The sequence below is a fragment of the Alligator sinensis genome, unplaced genomic scaffold, assembly GCF_000455745.1.
Source record: "Alligator sinensis unplaced genomic scaffold, ASM45574v1 scaffold111_1, whole genome shotgun sequence".
In the NCBI taxonomy this organism is placed as follows: domain Eukaryota; kingdom Metazoa; phylum Chordata; order Crocodylia; family Alligatoridae; genus Alligator; species Alligator sinensis.
In genome coordinates, this window is record NW_005841875.1 from 4,231,106 (window position 1) to 4,251,233 (window position 20,128).

General features: G+C 40.7%; 1 protein-coding gene across 8 annotated transcripts in view; it reads right to left on the bottom strand.

The window, feature by feature from the left end:
• Window positions 1-2,582: 2,582 nt before the first annotated feature.
• Window positions 2,583-20,128, bottom strand: part of RAPGEF6 (Rap guanine nucleotide exchange factor 6) — a 232,809-nt gene continuing 215,263 nt past the window's right edge. For 6 of the 8 annotated variants that reach the window (XM_025196070.1, XM_025196069.1, XM_025196068.1 and 3 more), the window contains 4 exons: window positions 14,596-14,821; window positions 12,689-13,200; window positions 8,193-8,504; window positions 2,583-6,815 (listed from right to left, as the gene is read on the bottom strand). In XM_025196070.1, the coding sequence (XP_025051855.1) occupies window positions 6,790-6,815; window positions 8,193-8,504; window positions 12,689-13,200; window positions 14,596-14,821 (1,076 nt within the window). In that variant the 3' untranslated portion in view covers window positions 2,583-6,789. The remainder of the gene's footprint in view (window positions 6,816-8,192; window positions 8,505-12,688; window positions 13,201-14,595; window positions 14,822-20,128) is intronic. The other 2 variants (XM_014527874.2, XM_014527876.2) reach the window with 2 other exon arrangements.

Here is a 20,128-nt window from a genome sequence, read left to right on the forward strand (position 1 = left end):
ATAGGTGCTCCAGGGTCCCAGAACAGGTCTCCTATCTATGGGCTGTTAATATCTATTGGCTTTGAATGTAAAGAACAAGCGGCACAGGGGCTCTGATAGCAGATTTCAGTAATACAACCTCCCTTGAGAAAGGTCGTTTAATGGACTTTTGGGAGGGATTTTAAAAAGTGCTAAGCTTTGCTCCTAATCTGTTCCAGCAAGGTGAAAAGGCAAAGGCTTTGAGGCTTTGAAAACCACCCGATCTGCCTTCTAACCCTCAGATACACGCAAGGGGACAGGAGTTGCTGTTTGCGTCTCGAACAGACCCTGGCATTCCCCAGCACTGTCATAAAAGGGCTTGTATTTGTTCATGCGGATGTCACTGGGTTTATTCCTTACTTGGACTACAATATAATCACCGAGACCAGCCTCAGCCGCAGCACATTCAAGATGCAGGAACGCTGCCATGCTCACCTGCTGGCTGAGACCCTCTGGGATACCAGACATCAAAGGGGGAGTGCACACTAGTAAAGTACTCCATCGAAGAGACAAACATCTGCCCTTGGAAAGGGAAGAAAGCGGTATTTTTTACTTTCCTAATTGTAAACCGTTCCTAGTCCTCTATAACTAAACAGAAGACGCTCAGGAGAGCTGTAGCTATTTGTTGCATTTTGCTGGCTCAGCGTTTTCAGTACGCTGTGCTGTGCAGACTGCGCGGAAACCTTTGCCAAATGGAAATGCTAGCTTTCTATTTCTGACTGACAATGTCGGGAGTCTCCTCTCAGTACATCCTTATAAAACTCCTGCTTCAAGGCTTTCCACCCCGTCCTTCACAGCTTGAACCAAGATTTTTTAGTGGGCAGGATGACTGCCAGCTTCCCCCATCTGTCTACCGCAGGGCTGTTACGAGAGTTGAGCAAAACTTTCAGGCAAATCATTTATCTTCTGGATTAGGCTGCTGAATCTGACCCCAAATCACAGACATTTTTGAGCCAGAAGTTCAAACATGCCTGTTTTCTCTGTCTACCCTGGGGGACGGTGCCTGTAGCAGTAAGTCCCTGCCTTGAGAGAGGTGCCACAGAAGAATCAGCCCTGGCACAGGCCCCGACAGCCCCCAAGGCACGCACCTGGGGAGCCACAGCCACGGCAGGGGCTGCAAACACACCAGCCTCATCTCTCCAATACTTTAAGCTAGGGTTGGCAAGCCGGTCAGTTGACCTATCAATTGACTGCTTTTTTTTTATTTTTTTTTAACCGAAGATTATATCAACTTTACAAAAAAACTACTTTTTAGAAAATGTATTTCTGTCAAGAAAACCATGATTTTATATTTTTGATACATTTCTTAGTGGAACCTTTGTGCTTTTTCTGTGTATTATCTGGACCTAACCGGCAATTTTTGTTACAATTTTTGCATGATGTTTGATGGGTCAATTGACCAAACTTTATTTGACCGGGCAAATACCCCACCCTACTTTAAACTATTCCTTGACAACTTGCAATCATCTAAATGACCCACTTACCTCGGCAGTACAGGCAGGGAGGAGAGCCCTTTAGTGCCTCTGTGATGGGCACGGCCTGGCATGTCCTGCGCCGCAGGGACAGGAAGAGCCCCCTTCCCATGTCTGAGGCACAGAACAAGGATTTGGGGCGCACATTCATTTGCTGCACCTGTCTGAGACAGGCACCAGCTGGCAGGGGCGCCTCTCTGGGTGCCTGAGGGGAGGAGGAGAGAGGGATGCGTTTGCAAAGAAGAAAATTGCCAGCAAATACCTTTTGGGTTGGGCACGCAAAGAGCAAAGACTGCATTTTCTCTCCAAGTGACTCCTGAAAAAGGACGTTTACCCTGAGTCTTTTGAGCTGGGGTGTACATAAGACTTACCCTTCTGCGAACTGCCGGGACCCTCATTAGGGAACCGTTGTACCCCGGGCTGCACTTTTCCATGGCAGAGGGGTGTTTCACAGAGACGAGGCACCAGCACGGCGTCCCAGCCCCAAGACCGTGGAGGGGGTGGCCGCGGCGAGGCCACGGCCAACCCTTGGCAGCTCCTGGAAGCTGGTCTCAAGTCTGGGACTACCTGGACTCGGCTCCCCTGCTGCTGTGGGAGAGGGGAGCCCGCTGCAGACATGGTGTGAGTGCCTCTGGGCTGGAAGGAAATTGCTAATTTAAGAGAAAAAGTACATTAAAACAACCTTGCATGGGCTTCATCCCACAGCTCGAGGCAAAATCCACGGTGGGCCGAGCTGTGCATGGAGCCTTGTCTGGGCTCCCCGGGCAGCCTGATGCCACAGGTGACTCGTGGGCGGAGAAGCCGGACAGCAGGGAACCAGCAGCCGTGTTTCCACCTCGCGGTCACTGCCCAATCCTCGTGTTCCCTCTGGGCTCCCGCTGCCCCACCACCTCTCTTTTCCCCTCCCCTTTAAAATAGTAACGTTTGTGAAACTGCTGTTCCTCGGCGACCCTGGAAGTGGTGCCACAGATGACAAAATGCAGTCGTCCTACGCCCTCGGACCCAGTCTGACCATATCAGGGGATTAGTAATCCTCCCGGATACGTCCTTTTTATTGTCAAGAAAGCCGAGCTTGAAACCTAGTAATGTATGTAGATTGTTTATTGATCCCAACATATTAGTAGATTGGATAATAAACAGGACTTTTAAACATTCTCTTAACCAAAAATATAACAAATATTTACAATCACTCAGTAAAAATACAAAAAGCATACAGAGGCACTGTCTTTCTAAAAGACATAATAGTAATAGGTATAAAAAAATAGGAGACAAACATTGCTTGTTACAGAATACTTTACAATCACTGACTTGTGCAGTACAATTGCTATTGGAATATCATTACATCTGTGCAGTTTTTGCCAATATGCTCACATATTTAGAATGTCATTAATACCAAGCTAAACTGCATTCCAGGTATAAAAAAAAAGATAAAACAATAAAAAGCACAACATACGCTAAAGCTGAACTGTGAAATCCAGAGGGTTTTGCCCTCGCCCCCTCCACGCCCCAACATATTTTAAATACAATGTGTAAAGGTTTTCTAAAGAGAGAGTATCCCTTTTTTACTCTGTTTTTTCTGAAGGCAGTGGTAAGAACAGTTTTTTAAAAAATCTAGTTCTAACGCATGTATAGAAAAAGCTTAAACTGACAGTCATTCATTTGCATTGTTGCCTGCAATCAAGTGATTTCAGAGATAGAGGAGGAGCAAAAAGAGAGAAAGAGAGAGAGATTTATCTTTGAGGGAGCTGCTAACGTACAGATTCCTTCAGCAAAGGACGTTTCCATGGACTCAGTCCAAAGAAGTCCTGGCCAACATCCACCTCTCAATGCTTTGAATAGGCAAGGATGACACTCAGAGCATCACACAATCAAGATGTGTAACGAGTTAGAAGGAAGCCATGTCTCCCCCTGTAATCATCTCCTAGATAAGAAGCATCATGGGCCGTGCCACACTACTTCCATAGCTAAGGGCTAAGCAGATTAGCAATGAAAATGCCTCATCTTCCCAATCTTGCAATGATTGCCAGTCGTTCCATTCTTCTTACCACAAAAAGCTTAACACAAGCATATAGCAAATATCCCAAGCAATTCCCCTTTAGTCCCCTGTACTTGCACAATATGCAAATGAGTGCATCAGAAGCTCAGTTTCCTAATTTCATCTGCAAATGTGTGGAGGCCAATTCACTTAAGGGTACTACGTGGCTTTGTAAATTCTTGGAAAGATTGAGATTTAAAAAACACAATGAAATGCTACAATGCGTCTCAGATCACAACCAGTAAACATTGCCCTCACAACAGTTACAAGCACACAAATAGTTACTGGAGCAGCAAGCAAATTAATTTGCGTAAGGGGAAGAAAAATATGAGAAGGACATTGCGCTCCTCAGAGGTCAGGATTGTGAAAAGGGAAAGAAGTGATATGAGGATGGAGTGCAGCACAGGTTATTTGCTCACACTTTATGGTTTCATGAAATACCACTTGAACAGAACAAAGTAAAATGTGAATTAAGCAGTGTCTTAATTCAATTTTCAAAACTAAAAAAAAAAAGGGATAATGTCTCTTCAAACCCACACAAGACGTACTACATTTGGCTATTGTCCCCGATCAATGTGATCAGTTGAGTTCAAACAAACAAAATCACAGCAAGGACAAGCAGAGGCAAGCCACACTGTGCAAGTCAGAAGAAGCAGAAAAAGTAGCTCATTTATCAATAGTTTATGCATGATTTATTTACACTAGACGTACTGTATATTAGGAAACTCTGATGAAGCAAGACTTTCACACTCACTTTAAAAGCAATGTCCTGACAATTACTGCTGAAGAGGCTGATGCTGTTGATGTGCAAACACCAAGTTTAAATGAGTAAATGATAGCAAATGGCTGGCTTAATGGATACCAGATGAGGGCCTCCATGCTGCTCCCACTGAAGTCACTGGGAGTTTTGCCACCGACATCAGTAGAAGAAGTAGTATCAGCCCCTCTGAAAGACAGGTGGTCACCTCAAGAACAAACCTTTACTCCTTTTGGCTTAACAGGCTGAAATAAACTACATATCAATAGCTGAAGTCACTGAAACCTTAATTTATCTGGCACAAAACACATGATTTTCTGATTAAACGTTAAGCCTATTGTGCACAACACTGAGACGTTAACAATTGACTACAGTTTACTGTAGGATTACTAGAATTTGCAATTTATAGCCCAAAAAAGATAATTTTAAGGACTTCGATATCAACTTTACAGATACTGAACAGAATAGTTTTTCCTTGGATCATTTTGACATGTTTATTAATCTTGATTCATTAAGGCCTGCACAAGTCTACTGCATTCATTAAGGCCTTGAGAAGGCTGAACGGAAATGGGTAATCTGCTTTTCAAAAGGATTTTTTTCAGCTATTCCTTCCTCAGATGCTCAGACCCAAAATTAACACGCAGTCAAACAATTAATTATGAATTAGGCATCCCCTTTTTCAAATTAGTGCTTGTGACTAATTTATGACTTCAGGATACAAGAATCAATCTAAGGTATGTTCCAGCCATAGGATAATATTTCAACTGGCACAAATATGAAGACAAATATAAGCTTGATCGAACACATTCCTGTGTTAGCTAACATCAACCCCGAGTTGATATGGGCAATGCACGTCAAAGGCTTTTGGTTGTTTTTGGTACTTGTGTCATTTTTAGAAAATGCTGCATTCGTTCTGCACCAGGAAAGGAGTAGGGGGGAAAAGAAAAGAGGAGACCAAAAAAAAAAAAAAAAAAATCTTAAAGCTCTTCACAATTTAGATACAGAAACAATTTCTTTGAGGCACCTGTAAAAATGACGAACATCTTCTTTCTAGCTTAGATTGTAAACATCACCATTACGATTTACAATGAGAATGTTAAAGTACATATTCACACATTTATGTCCAGTTTTAACAGCTGATTGGGCCACCATGTGCCAGACTGAAAGGAAATGCAAGTATTTCCAGTTTTACCCCATGTACTCTGATTGGCTAAGTAAAAATGAAGAAAGCCAGGGAGTTTATCCTAATTGTACAAGATCACTGTGGCTGAGTACTGGCCCCGCTGAAATCAAAGCTCTCATAGATTTCAGTGAACACTACGTTTGCAGAATCAGTTGTATGTTGTATTTCACCCGCGAACAAGAGCAATACCAGCCCTGCAGACCAGACTGGAGACTTCCCTCCCCCATTACTTTAACGCCTATGCAACCCTGGGGTTTACTCCATAACGGAAGCAGAAACAACTTATTTCTGTGTAATTTTTTTGGTACGAGTATAAAAATATCAAATGTTCCTGAGCCTGCTGCACACTACTTTTCCTTTTGGTGACTACCAATGCGTTTCTTATGCTGCACTCTGCAATTCAAAAAGTTGGGTGCAATTCTGCTTGGAGACTTTCGAATATACTCAATACCTCCACAGAAACTGCAGCCTCCCTATTTCAAACCTTTACTCTGGGGAGAATGCAGTGATGAACTCCTGTGACTTTCTCTGCAGCCTGATCATTAAAGGCTTTCATCGGTATTTTACAGATTTTTAAGGCAGTACCAACAGATGGCAGTGTTTCATTGCTGTATTCGGGTTTTCATCGTATTTACATCTAGTGCACACCACAAAATCCGGGTATTTCTGAATAAACTAACGTTGCGTTGTGTAGGCTCCAGGGTTTATGCGTCTGTTGTGAAGTCTCCAATTTTCTTTTACGTGTTCACATTAGCCAGCCAGAGCATTCCCAGCACAGATAAAAGAAAATCCCTCTAAAAACTACAGACCAATAAATTACTTTTCATATACTGCAGCAGTGTCCTTGATTTTGCTGAAATTTTGATGGTTTTTTTTTTTTTTTTAATAAGTACATAAAATAACACTCTCCAATTTACAATTATAATGATCAGGTAGAAAATAATTATGACAGAAATCTACCAAAGGATTATATGGTATTATATAGAATAATGCTCCCAAGTTTCAAGTGGTTCTTGACAATTGGTGGTCCCAAATGTGTTAAAACTGGTCCTTTTCAGGATACTGATGTTCAGTACGTAGACAGTCACTACTCCCCTTGGAAACTGTTCTCTCTCTCGCAGACATGAATTGTTTTCTTAGACTGTGGTACACTGAAGTAAGTTAAAGATGTATGATCCAGCCAGGTTCATCTTGTCCATGACAGAGGCTTATACAACCTTTGAGGTTAGTAGCAGCAAGTTGTTAGCACAAGCTAACAGAATCATATGGTCCTTCTTCCCATGTCCCCTGTGATTTGAAGTGGTTTACACAGAAATCCGTATGATTAGACTGCTGATACTTGTTCATCTTCTGTAAAAGAGGAGAAACAAAGCCAATTATTATATCAGACATCTGCTGTGAACATACAAAACAGTATTCAATATGATCACACCCCATTATTTGTGATGATTTTGTGAAGACTGTACCTCCCTCTGATACGTCCAGAGTCTAACAAATGACCAGAATGTCATAAATACGATCATTAAAAAAATGCCTACCATCCAGCGTGTACCTTAGTCTTTCACTAAGCCATGCTGAAAAGTTTGGAATAAAGTGCTTGAAGCAATTGCTTGCCCTCTTTGTATTATTACTTCTTAATATTGTACACCTCAACCAATGTTAACTGATTTATATTTTACCAGATGAACTTAAATCATGATACGTAAATGAATATAATATACTGAATGATTTATTATCATTTAAGGCAAAAATAGAATCATCTTATTCAGAAAAAGAAAATTGGCTCAAAATGCATTAATATTCAAGCAAATCAACGTTATATTAAAGCATAGGAGTTTTAGGTTCATTGACAGTAGGAAAGAGGGCTGGTAGCAGTGGCACATAAGGCAATAGGAGCTTTAAAAACCAGAGGTAGGTAAGTTTGGAGTCAACCACACTATACACAAGAGCAGCCATCTCAAGCACAATACATTTTTGCAGAGAATATACACTGTTCATGCAGCACTGGCAGTTGCTTCAAACAGGACTGCAGAAAAATTTAGTTTAAGGAGACACTGTCATCTCAAGTTTGATCAAAAATGCGGTGTTTATAAAAGCAAGCTTTTACAAGACCCAGAAACAACCAAAAATCTTCCTTTAAATGTTTTTTTATTTGCAATATTTTTCCACAAATCTAATTCTGTAATGTTCACGCACAAAAGATTGCAACACCGCTTTACTGCATGAAAACCACGCTAGAAACCAAATTTATGAAAATGACACAAATTTGCTTACGGTCGTTGTCCAGACTGAGAAAAATGCAAAAAGTAATCCTAGGACAATGAGTCCCACTCAGGAACGTAAGCATTCTTGAAGTGGAAATTATTTTAAAATAAAATATTTAACCTCACAGTGTCCCTTTAATGATCAGAATTGCTCAAGGAACAGGTACGGAGTGGAAGAGAAACAGAGCATGCTAAGGATTGAGCGTCTCAGTTCCACCCTTCCAGGCATAGCACATTGCAATTAAGCACCCATTTAGTGATAGGATTGCCCAGCACCCTTTTTTTCAGAATTTGAAGGCATATTTAATTTTCACATATATTTGACCTTAGAAAAGTTCAGTCTCCAAAAAGTGACAGCAAGAAACCCAAGAACTAGCCTGTGAGGCAAATACTTTGCACAGTTCTGAGACGTGATTTACACAGCAGTTCATTTAAAATCTATCAAGTTAGTTCTTTAACATACCATCCTCTTCACTATCTGCGTCAGTCATATCTGTTAGTTTAGGATGGGACGGCTGCCGGGTATGCCACTGAGGCATCTTCGATGAAATACAGGCCACTGGTTCACTACTGAGAGAAGCTGATGAAAGTCTAGGGAGGTCACTATGTAGCATCTTTGACCTCTGCACTGCCACACTATAGTCTGGAGGTTTTAAGTGTGGGTGGTGGGGCGATCCTTCCTTTATGTCCGCTAAAGAAATCCCCATATATCCCGGAGGGGTGGGCGGTGGCTCCCTATACCTATCGTCCTTCTTAGGTGAGGTGACACAGTACACTGGCACAAGAAATAAGCAATGGAAATGTTAATGAAGAAAACAAAGGAAATAAAACATTAAAAATCATGAAATGTTACAATGGCAAAACAGAAACTGATAACAAAAGGCAAATGCAGAAACACTGGTTAAAACAACAGCAGCAAACTTTAAACTTATACTTTATATTTGTTTTGAAAAGTTGATATTGCAATAGAGCTACTGAAATCATATCGTGAGATGTCAATTGAAGTGAACCATAATTATAGTCTTATGGGGTGCGCCTGCAAGTGCACTTTTAATACACATTAGCCTATTTTAATGTGCATTAAAGCATCACTAAAAATATGCTATTTAGTTAATATGCGTTAAAATAGGCTAATGCGCATTAAGCATCATTAAAAACTGTGCTCTTTAGTTAATGTGCATTAAGATAGGCAAATGTACAGTTTCCTAGTACCTCACAATGGAGGTACTGGATTTAATGCACATTAACTAAAGCACATTAATGCACGTAGAGATGCACCCATGTTGTTTAAATGCACTGAAACACTCAAATTGCAATGTTATTAGTCATTATTCTCCATACTTCAATAGCACCTTCCATTACAGGTTTCAGAGAACTCTACAAATACTAATACAATTATGACAGTAGTTTTTAAGAGATAGCGCTCTTCAACTCCATTCTCAGGCTAGGCGATTATAATACATGAGCAGTTAAGTGACTTGCCCAAGGTCTTAATAAGTCTGTGAGGGGGTAAGGCACAGACCGGCAGCTCCAGACTTCCAAGCCTCTTCAGGAATAAGAAAATAGAGATTCTGTAAAACCACTAGCTTTAAAACTTCACTGCACTCGCTAACATGCAGGATGACACCAGACATCCTTTGAGATTAGACCTTGTTGCATCTATTCATCTAGAATCATTTTAACACGCAATTTCTTGAGTCACAAGCTTGCGTGGACATGTTATAATCAGTTTACCCCTGGCTTACAACAAACAAGTTTGAAAACAAGAGTGATAACTACTGAAACATTACTTATTGGAGCTAGTAACAGGAGCAGAAGTTATAAATCTTGAACACACTTAAATCGTCTACATGTGGTTAATAATAAAGGGGACCTATACACACGCTGGACATCTGCTCCGATGGGTGCTAATTAGCACGCGTTGGAGCAGACTCGATTGAGTGTGCTGGAGCATGTTAATTAACGTGTTCCAGCAGCCTCTGTGTCAACCACCCCCACCGCCATTTTGAAGTGCAGGATGCTGAATACAAGTAATGCTGTGGGTGCTTTAATTAGAGTGGCTCCAAGAGTGGCACCCCTCCCACCAGCCTGGAGCATGTGTATAGACTCCCAAAGTAGCCAAAAAACTAAAGTTAACCGAATTGTGTCCACATAGGTATTTGCATAGGTTTTATTAACTGATTTAAAAAAAATGGTTTTACTTTAACCAGTCTAATTTGTATGTCTGTAGACAAGGCCCCTATGGAGTAAGAATGCAACTAAACTAAGCTTCTTGACCCTAAAGTTATGGATCATTTGGCCTTGCAGTCGCTCATCAACATATCATTGGAAAAAAATGTACAAACTAAAGACTAATTTAGAATATTTGACATGGCTAGTATTTGTAAAATCCTATGAGTAATAGAACATTACATAAGGGCAAAGCATCATTAATCTCATTAATTTTCTAATTAGGCCCCCAAAACTAATTGTGTCTTCTAATTCTAAACTCAAAAGGTACCATCCCTCAGAAGAGTTGTATATAGTACAACCACTGGTATCCGCGCCACTGCACCTCCCTAATTCTTATCACTGTCTAAGTGTGTACATCACTTAAAATCCCGAAAAGTGAAGATAGCCAAGTGAGAAATACAGAATTGAAGTGGCAACTGTGGAAGTATCTAAAACACTTTTAGATAGAAATAAGTGTTTTGAAAGAGCAAAAGCGTTTACACGTCCTGTTAGTTCATTAACTTGTTCTCAGACATTGAGAATAAAATCAATTAAAATGGGCCCTTTGTCTTCAGAGACTCCCTTAATCTCTACTCCTCCCACTGAGATTTTCCCTTCTTTTAAAAGTCTCATATGTGGGACCATCTTCTCACCCAGAACAGATTCTCTAATATTCTCACTCCCCATCTATTGACAGAGGAAATACTGAACTGATCTCCATGTGTAATTGCCTCTCTGGCTGAAACAATGGCATGCAGAACGTGATCATGTGAAGTTTAGATTAACACCTGGGGACTGTTTTACACCCCTGGGTATTGCATAGCTTTCTTATCTTGCAGTTAAAATCTCAACTGTATTCAGAAACATGAGAGGCCATTTCTGCAAGTCAGGCATAAGGCACTAAAAATCAGACCACAGATATGTTTCTGGTTTACTATCTGGTAAATATAAAAGTCTCTACACCAAGCACAGTGCAGATCAGATCTTCTAAAAATAGTTAATTACGTACTCTTGTAATTACCCTATGCAGGAGACAGACTGGTCAATGAGAAATATCTCAAAAAGGTGGCAACACAAGGAAGGAAGGAAGGAAGGCAGGCAGGCATGAAGGCAGGCAGGCAGCCGAGGCATAAGCTGATGTCCATACCAGCCAACAGCAATGAAGAATGCAAGAAGTGCTCCAGGATGGCAGGTCACTGTCCAGTATAGCTTTCCTTTAAATGCACAGGTTAAAGAAACCTAGCTTCCTCGTCACGGACTTCAGAGGTGACAATGAATTACTAGCCCACAGAGTTTAATCATTCTGCCAAAACTTTTCCCTGAGTATGTTTTTCGAGCTTTGTCTTGCCTTGTTTTAAAGACCTCAAATCAGACAGTTTCTACCGTTTCCCTTGTGGGACTTTCTGCAACAGTATTATTTAGGCAAGTAAACAGAAGTCTCACTTTACGCAGTGTTTTGAATTCATGCAGTCATTACAGGCCTTGGTGGCAATGAGTTCACCAAAAATAAACAAGTAGTGAAATAAAGCTTGAATATCTTTGGTGTGTTGCCTGATGCTGGTGGGTTCACAGGCTTGCACTATTAAAGAGCGATTTGTGAACCAGGAGCAACCTGCACCTATTTTTCTTCTTTACTACAATAGGATGCAATGCATTTGCTGAAAGCTACTTACTGATGTATTATGTCTGCATGTAGAAACAGAAGTTGGTGGTGGGGTACACACATTAGAATGAGAAATGAAGTAGAAAGGATTAAGAGATAAGCAATAATGTATCGAGGGGCTTATGTGCCAAAATGCTGGAGCTTATGAAAAATGCATGAGCAGTTACGACATGATAACACGGGGAGAGTATGTGTAAGGGACTACATTTGGGAGCTTTGTACAAAACCAACTTAAATGCACTCACTTTTTCCATACAGCCAGAGAGAGAAGGAATGCAATACAAAACTTCCACCCAATGTGTGGCAGAAGGATGTCTGCTCGGACAATTACCCTTTGATGATAAAGTAAACCCCTTTAGCAAGTTGCTTAGTGATTAAATTGGGTTTTGGATACACTCTTATTTAAGCATTTTTTTTTTCCAGAAAACTTTACTCCATGTTTTATCTTGCATATAGTCCAATTCCTTTAGTCTTAGCAGTTTGGCAGCCTTGCTCACTAAAACTCTGAAAGAGCACGCTTTCAGTAAAACCGTGCATCGTTGGAAGGCTTATTTCTGCAGAAGAGAGTGTGTTTTTCCCCTCTCAGTGTGCAATCTAACGCAGTGCAATGTGATGACAGGAAAGGAATCTGCACAGGAGTGGTGTTGATGCAGCACGCTCAGCCTACAGAGGACAGTGCACTTTAAACCACTCAGCAGTCGCCCTCTTCCCTTGCTGGCTGATGGATGGAGCAAGGCAGACAGATTCACAAGTTCAGCCTTCCTTGCCAGAAGAAAGACTACAATGGTGAGGGTGTAGGGGAGATCCCAAAGGAGCCTCAAAAAATAAAGGAACATTGATACTATGTGCAGGAATTGTAGTCCCAGAAGACTAAGGAAGCATGCTGCCTTATTAGTTTAATTTTCCTAATCCAAAAAAAAGTTGGTTTGCAAACACATTATCTGAATCCTACTGTGATTAAAACCACATGCAAAGCTGGATTTAACATGCAACCCTGTCCTTCAATCTGATGTCATTTGTTAACAACTTAATATAAAAATGCAAAACAGATGTGGAAGCTTCCATAGGTTTTTGACTTGGCTTACCTATTAGGCCCTTTTCTGTACTAGAAGTAACAGTTTTATAAGTTGCATCAGTGCCTGGTTTAGAGTCCAAAATCTCAGTCTGCTCCATTGTTGAGTTCTCCAGCCCTCTCCGTTTAATCGTCCCATAGTTTGTTTCATACGTGTCTGACAGAGAGCTAGAGGAGGCCCAGCTCTGCCGAGACTGATCCAATTCCACGCTGGTTTTGGACTGCCTATTATTTTTGGAAAAGGCTTCGGAATACAAATACGCCTCTTCAGGGTAACAGTTTGTGGGTTCTACTTCAGCAATAGGTCCATCCAAGTGAGTGTGGCGGTAAGAATTCAAGAGATCCCAGCTTTTCTGAATTTGGATATTCTGGAAGTTATCATGAGAACTACTTGAACATGAAGTCCAGCTTCCACGGCCACTGTCTGCTGCTTCTATTGTAATATGTTCATGGGAGATCTCCTCATTGCTCATGGACGATGTGACAGCCAATCCTCTGATTATAGCCGGTCTAGGGAAGGGCCAACTATTTTTGAAGACAATATAAATTAGAAAGAAAAAGCCACAGGTTGGTAGAAAGACAGCCACACCATACCACCCTCAGCCTCCCTCCTGTGAATTCAGAAACTAAATGTCATCTGCATTTGAAGTATGGTTAGTAGGCAGCAGGATCAAATATAGAATCATAGAAAGTTAGGGTTGCAAGGGACCTCAGGAGGTCACCACAGTGTTGCACAACAACATTGTTAGTCCAGGATAGTCACTATTCCAAACTTCCATTGATGCACTCGGGATTTAAGAAGTCTGCAGCAAGCATCTGGGGCCCTGATCCACGGTCTATTAAAATCACTGGCTTCAATAACCTTTGGATTAGGACAGGGGCGTGAAATTGCATATTGATCCTGGAATTTTTTTCCTTGTCTTTTATATTACAAAATCAAAGCCAACATTTTTTTTTTTAAGTTACAGGAACACAGGGAAAAAAATACCACAAGCACTGAACCACAAAGCATGAAACAACCTGAACAACGTATGAAGCTAACTTGTTCCAAATAGTTGCTTGTGCACAGCAAGCAATAAAACCAGTGTTATTTAAAATAAAAACAACACTGCAGGGCAGCAGATTCCTAAATTTGATTCAGAGGCATTTGTAATATTTATAGAAGGAATTTAAAGTGACAGACATACAGAGATTCAAAAGACTGGCTACTTAGCAACTATTTCTTTAAAGGAAAAATTATCTTATTGCTGACAGTTGATGATTAAAGACAATGCATAAATCATTGTTTTATAAGGATTCAGAATACAGAAAGAAAAGCTGCTGATTATCAGTCAAAGCCTCTTACCAGCTGTGAAGTATGCCATAAGTACATACAGAGGATAATATATAAAATACAGTATTAATATACCCACATATATTGACATGTTTTGAAATCTAGGAACACTTACGAAGCATGAAAAACCATTTTGTATTCCGTTGCCTATTCTACCGTAAATCCCATTCCCATCCCCCCCGCAAACAAAATGTTTGGGTCACACATTAAAGTATTTATGCAACTGATATTGCTGACTGTCAGTGGATAATTGCTTGTTTCCTCGTCTCATTCAGCTGTCGTCCTTAGCACTGTACAGCAGGTTATTTGTTAAATATCTTATTAGTGCTTAATGCATTTGCAGTCTCCTGCCTGAGACACTCGACCACATCCTGCTGATGCAAACAAGCTGCTATCTGTTTAAATTATAGTGCAATCGTGCTGGGAAAAACCCCGCATCTTCCCCTACATTTTAAGCAGCTATCATGTGGACTGCTGTCAACCGGTTAATAAAAAGAAGAATAATTACAATATAACTGATAACAGTGTCTTGGTTAAGCCTTCACTACTCTTTTCTCAGGCAAGCACGCAGGAAGAAAGTTCCTCACCCTGGGCAAGGCTGACTGTACTCAGCCGATGGTGGAGGATGTTCTTTTCTTTCTGTTCCCACTGAATCCACGACACTAAGAGACTGGGGCAAACCCCTCTCGTCCTGGAGGGCTGCAGACATGGAGTCGACAGAGCAGTTGCTCACTATGCTGGACCGTGAGGAGATCTCGCTGTGGCTGGAGTCTGAGAAATTATCTGACTTGGCAGAAGGTATGAGAGCATAGCCTAAACAAGAAAAGAGAAGCCTGCTTTAGACATGAAGCAAGCAAAACAAATAAAATATTTATTCACCACCACATTAAAGCACTATATCAAAAACATTTCAGCCAGGCTGTTTGATGTGCATTTCTCGAAAGGTTTTATGCTACTGATGTCCTCAAGACTTTATCGATATAACACGCAAATGCACAAAGCAGTCGGCTAGTGGGAGCTCCACGGCAAGAAGTGAAGTTGCCATTACGCTGGTGTTTTAGGTTGGCTTAATACCGCAAATGGAGCATGAAACGAAGCATCCAAGTAATGCATTTCCCAGAGCTCTTCTGCGCAGCCTGGGTACATGTGAGATTCAATGTTAGACTCAGGGGTAGAGGACTGTGGGATGGAATGAGGAGATGCTAATTAAAGTCAAAATTAACTGTCAGTACTGAGGAATGCGCCATATGCTCCTTTTCGTTCTTGTATGTTTTTAGACAATAATGAATCAGGAAACGACAGTGGGAGGCTCACAGGCACGGGAAGCAGAGCTTTCACAGGAGCTGGACCCAGACAACAGGACTCACTCCCACAAGCCAACCAAATGCACAGCTCACTTCTACTTGGCTGGTGCTCAAAAGTCCTTCCCTCTCCCCCTCTCGGATATAACTCCTATAAATCAAACTCTCTCTCTGGCAGCATTAAGTGACATGTAAGATTATGATTTTCAAAGGTTATTGGCTTCTGCAGGCATAGCTACATTGTGGAAAGCAGCTATGAAGGTTTGTGATCCCTGACTCACAGGTTGTGCCAGCAGAAGCACCTGCTGTAGATACAGTTATGCCAGAACATGGCTTTACTAGGCAAAGCTCGTTTCACATGTAGGATGGGCAGAACACTGAAACAAGTGACACCGGAAAAAGCGCAGCTGCGCCCGAGCTAGGACTGCATTGTTAGAACTGCACGCTGGAATTTCTGGTCCAGTCAACTGCTGCTCATCTAGGACCCAAAGTTTTCACCCTCCGACTCCCCATTTTGCCACTTCTTCAGTCTTGTTCCCTGTCTGATGCTTAGATTTCAAGCTCTCTGAAGAAGGATCTCTCCTTTTTGCTCCTGTTCATACAGTGCCAAGAACAATGATCCCCTGATTCTTGAGGGTTGTCAGGTACTACTGTAATCCAAGCAAACTAATTTAATAATCATTAGCATAGTCATACATTGTAACATTTCTCATTCTGCTCATTTTCTTATGATTTTTCTTTGAAGACTGTTAAGTCTGTCTAAAGATTTGACACATTAGGAGGAATATTCACAGCTGCAATATGGGCAAGATTGTTATTACCCGCAGCTGCAGAAAACAACTGGCAGCAGAGAGGGAAGCTGTCAAGGTAGAAAAAAACCCTTCTGACTTAAGAGGCACAAAGCTGCTCTTTTCAAAAGAAAACAGAACACTGTTTTCTGTCAAAATGCTGCTTGGACTTCAAACAAGATTAAACCTCATCTTTCACCCCTTGCCACTGGGAATACTAACAGGGGATGCTAAGTGAAAAGTGCAGGTACCATATTAAAAGAAAGAAAGCAAGCAAAATATTGTCGAGTAGCATTAACTGGAAACCCATGCCATAGATCCAATACAGGTAGATTCAAAAAAACAATTCTGAGCATGGGCCACAGAAGATGCACTTCATTCCTGAAGATCCGTGTTTGTGATCATGCTAACTTCACGAGAGTCTTCTGAGAATTCTTGGTGAGAAGAAAATCGTATTGAAGACACTCGGTGCATCTACATGAGATGCTACAGCACAGTAGCTCGTTGCTACCATGCAGCAGCGTTGCTGGCACTAACCGTGCAGCAACGATACTGAAAAGTAATGAGTTACTGCGCATCAAAAAAAAAAAGTATGGCAACGGTACTGCACAGTAACTGCGCAGTCCGCTGCTCATGTAGACACAACCACTGTCAACCGAAAGACAAGGCTACCAGCACAAGAGTTTAAAAAGGGCAGTCCAAGGAATGTGTCTGAGCATTCGCTGTAGCAAATAATCTCTGTTTTTAAAGTACCGACATATGCTCTAAGGCTGATTTAGAGAATATGCAACATGTCTATTCCCAACCAGCACAGTTCAAGGTAAGTTAAAGGTTACCACATAGCACCAAGAACTGAGAGCAGATAGGTTTCAGATTAAGATTTTTGCCCTTTAAACATATCACCCGCTCCAAATGGCTCAGGGACTATTACAGTTTTAGCTGACTAGGATATAACTATTCAGCTTCCCAACTCTGATTAAAACAGAGTAAATGGATACATAATTACTTCATTCTTTACTCTGCTGTTAATTTTTAATTTAAGCTAGTGGTTCTCATGTGAGAGCTGAAACCCCAAAGGTACAACGTAGGAGACTCAAAGCATTTAACAACCAATGCTGGAAGCTACAGTGTAGCCCAGTGCTCCTGAACTGAAGTGCTTTACCTAAATACCTGCTGAGAATAAAATGACTAGGATGGTGTGACTCTCCATCACAGCAGGCAGTACAGCTGAACTAGTGCTACAAAGGACTGCTACTAACTCTGCACCATTGAATCCAAACTGGTAGAGAGAGAGGAAAAGAAGAGAGATTCCTAGAGTAAAAAATGGTCCAAAACAACCCCTCTAGCTTTGATAATACACATGATTTTCACACAGAGGTTTATCTGGGCTACCAACATTTAAAATGGGACTATTAGAAGTTACTGGTTGTTGGGTTAAATAAGTCCCCATTTCTGGTAAGTCTGCCTTACAGGAAGTCTTAGGATTGTGTTATGACTCTGGACATGTTGAACTTGATTCAGACCTGAAATCTATCAAATTAAATCAGCTTTCATTAACCCTACATTCAGTTCCTTTTCTGTGGGTCGGTCCCAATACAAAGACCTGGCTGTACTTGGCGCACTTTGAAATTCTGAATAAATTCTCTGAGGCTCAAAGTTTTGTTTTCAAAACCTAAGTGACAGGAAAATCCCTTACCCACCAAGCAAGGACACGGTGTGCTCGGACATTAGTTAGGCAAGGCCTGCGGGCCCTTGTATGATATTTTTAGACTGACATCTTGTTTCCCGAGAAGCATATGAGATTTTTTTTTAAAAGTACTCCAAGTACTAGATGTCTACAAACCCCTCTTGTGCTGAGTGGGGCTATTTCTAAGACATCAGCTGAGTTATTTTATGAAACAAACATACTCTGAAAATCTATTTAAAATGAAGTAACATATGTTGGAAGTTTAATATGGTTTTTGCTAGCAGCTGATTTCCAGCGTGAGTTGTGGCAGTTTTATTGATTTGCCTCCTGCAGTAATGCTGTGCTTCCCTTCAAGTACAGAACAGACCGCACTTGCAATGGCATATCATTTGCAATGCATGTCACAGTGAAATGGCCCTCTTGTTTTGACCTTAAAATTTGTGTTAAATGGAAATTACAGCAAATGCTTCTCTCATCACTCTGAGCTCCTTCTTGTAATACATTATACACTGCCAATGGAAATTTGGCTGGACCACTAAAGCCTTTTTGCTTTAATTAATGAGTTAGTTAATTTGGTCCAAGGAGCTGATTTGGAGAAATGGGTAGCAAAAAGAAGCATCTTGTATGAAACCATATCAGGTCCTGTTTTTTTTCTATCCTACTATGACAGACTCATTTTAAAATTAAAATAAATATTATTGCAGGTAAAATTAACTTGGAAGCACAGACCTCTCAAATCTGCTTTTGTTACCAATTTGCTTAAGATAACTGCCTCCTCTACCATTTATGGGATGTGCCTTATTTGGAGAAGGGCAACCCACCATAGATAAACACTTCAGCTTTCTCTTATTACTTAGATATTCACTCTTCTTTAAAGTTCCCAAAGGGTGCGTCTACAGGCTGTTACTGTGCCATTTTTTAGTACTTCCAACAGGGAGTACTAAATGACGGCGCCTTAACAAAGGTGCTGTACGGCCACATGTAGAGGGAACAAAGTCCATTTGAGTTGGACTTCATCAGTACCCTCTGCCTGGACTGAGAAAGACAACAGACTTACTAGACTGTGATGCATCTTACTGTCCACTGCCCACACGTGTATAAGGCCTGAGCCTTAATGTGGGGAGCAGCATGAATCATTAACAGTTACTTAGCTTATACTCAGTACAGATTCCCGATAAATCAATCAAAGCACGATACATTTTGTTTATGAAGTACCAGGCAAACTCCCAGTTGGGATTCAGCTGTCAGATAGATTCCCTTTTTAACCTCCTGCCCTCAGTCTACAGTTTCTCAATTCATCTTTAAAGCAAACAAAAACGACATGTTTATCTTTGGGCTGGACGGTGAGATATTTACTTCAAAATTAAGAGAAAAATCTGAATAGGCCTGTTTATTTGAAAACACTTTTAGGGGCATGCATACTCATCCCAGTGATTGATGACCTACAGACTAAGATAACTGTGATGATCTCACACTGACATTCAGAGTCAATGGCCATGCTACATAACCCCTACATTTTGACAGACTAGTTTTATCCTTGTTGAAGCTTAAAAACACAAATAAACTTTGAAGTTGCCATTTTCATAAAATTTTATCAAACTAGGGGACCCAATAACTCTTAAGAGTTCATTAATGTCTTGATAAGGTCCTACTTTTCAGGATAATTATATACAATACCATATATTTTGAGATTTCACTTGCCTATGTCTAACTTTTGCTTAAAGCAAATGTCTGCTCAAGAAGTTAAATGATTAGACCGTGACAACAAATATCATCACAGTGTACACTGGAAGATCTTAAAGGACTTTTGCAAACAAAACATTTATTAGCTTAAATCAATTTTAAAATATCTGGAAATTATAATATTAAAAAACACTGTATGTATAAACAGGCTATAACTGTTAAATCAAATAACTTAACCTAAATTTAGACAGTTTAGCAGAGTAAAAAGGAGAATAGAAGGATTTAACATGAAAAAAAAAGCTGGGAATAGGACTCAGCTGATTCATTTTATACTGTACACTCTTGACTGGTCAAAATATGCTACAATTAATCAAAAAGCTTAACGATATTTGTTAATAAGCTAAAAAAATAAGTATTTTACTATGCTTCGATATGTATGTATAATTGTGATAAAAATGGACATATGCCATCATATAGTCTTTCTCCTCTTAAGCCTCAACCGTGAGCAGAAGCAACAAAACTGACTCCTGTTGCCATGGCTACTTATGCTTAGGATGTCACTGTTTATGTCCATTTGTTTTTCCTTCCTTTCAGTAGCTTGGCGGTGATCTGCCTCCTTTTCACTGGCAAAAGCTGGTCTTTCCCTGGAGAAACTTCTTTC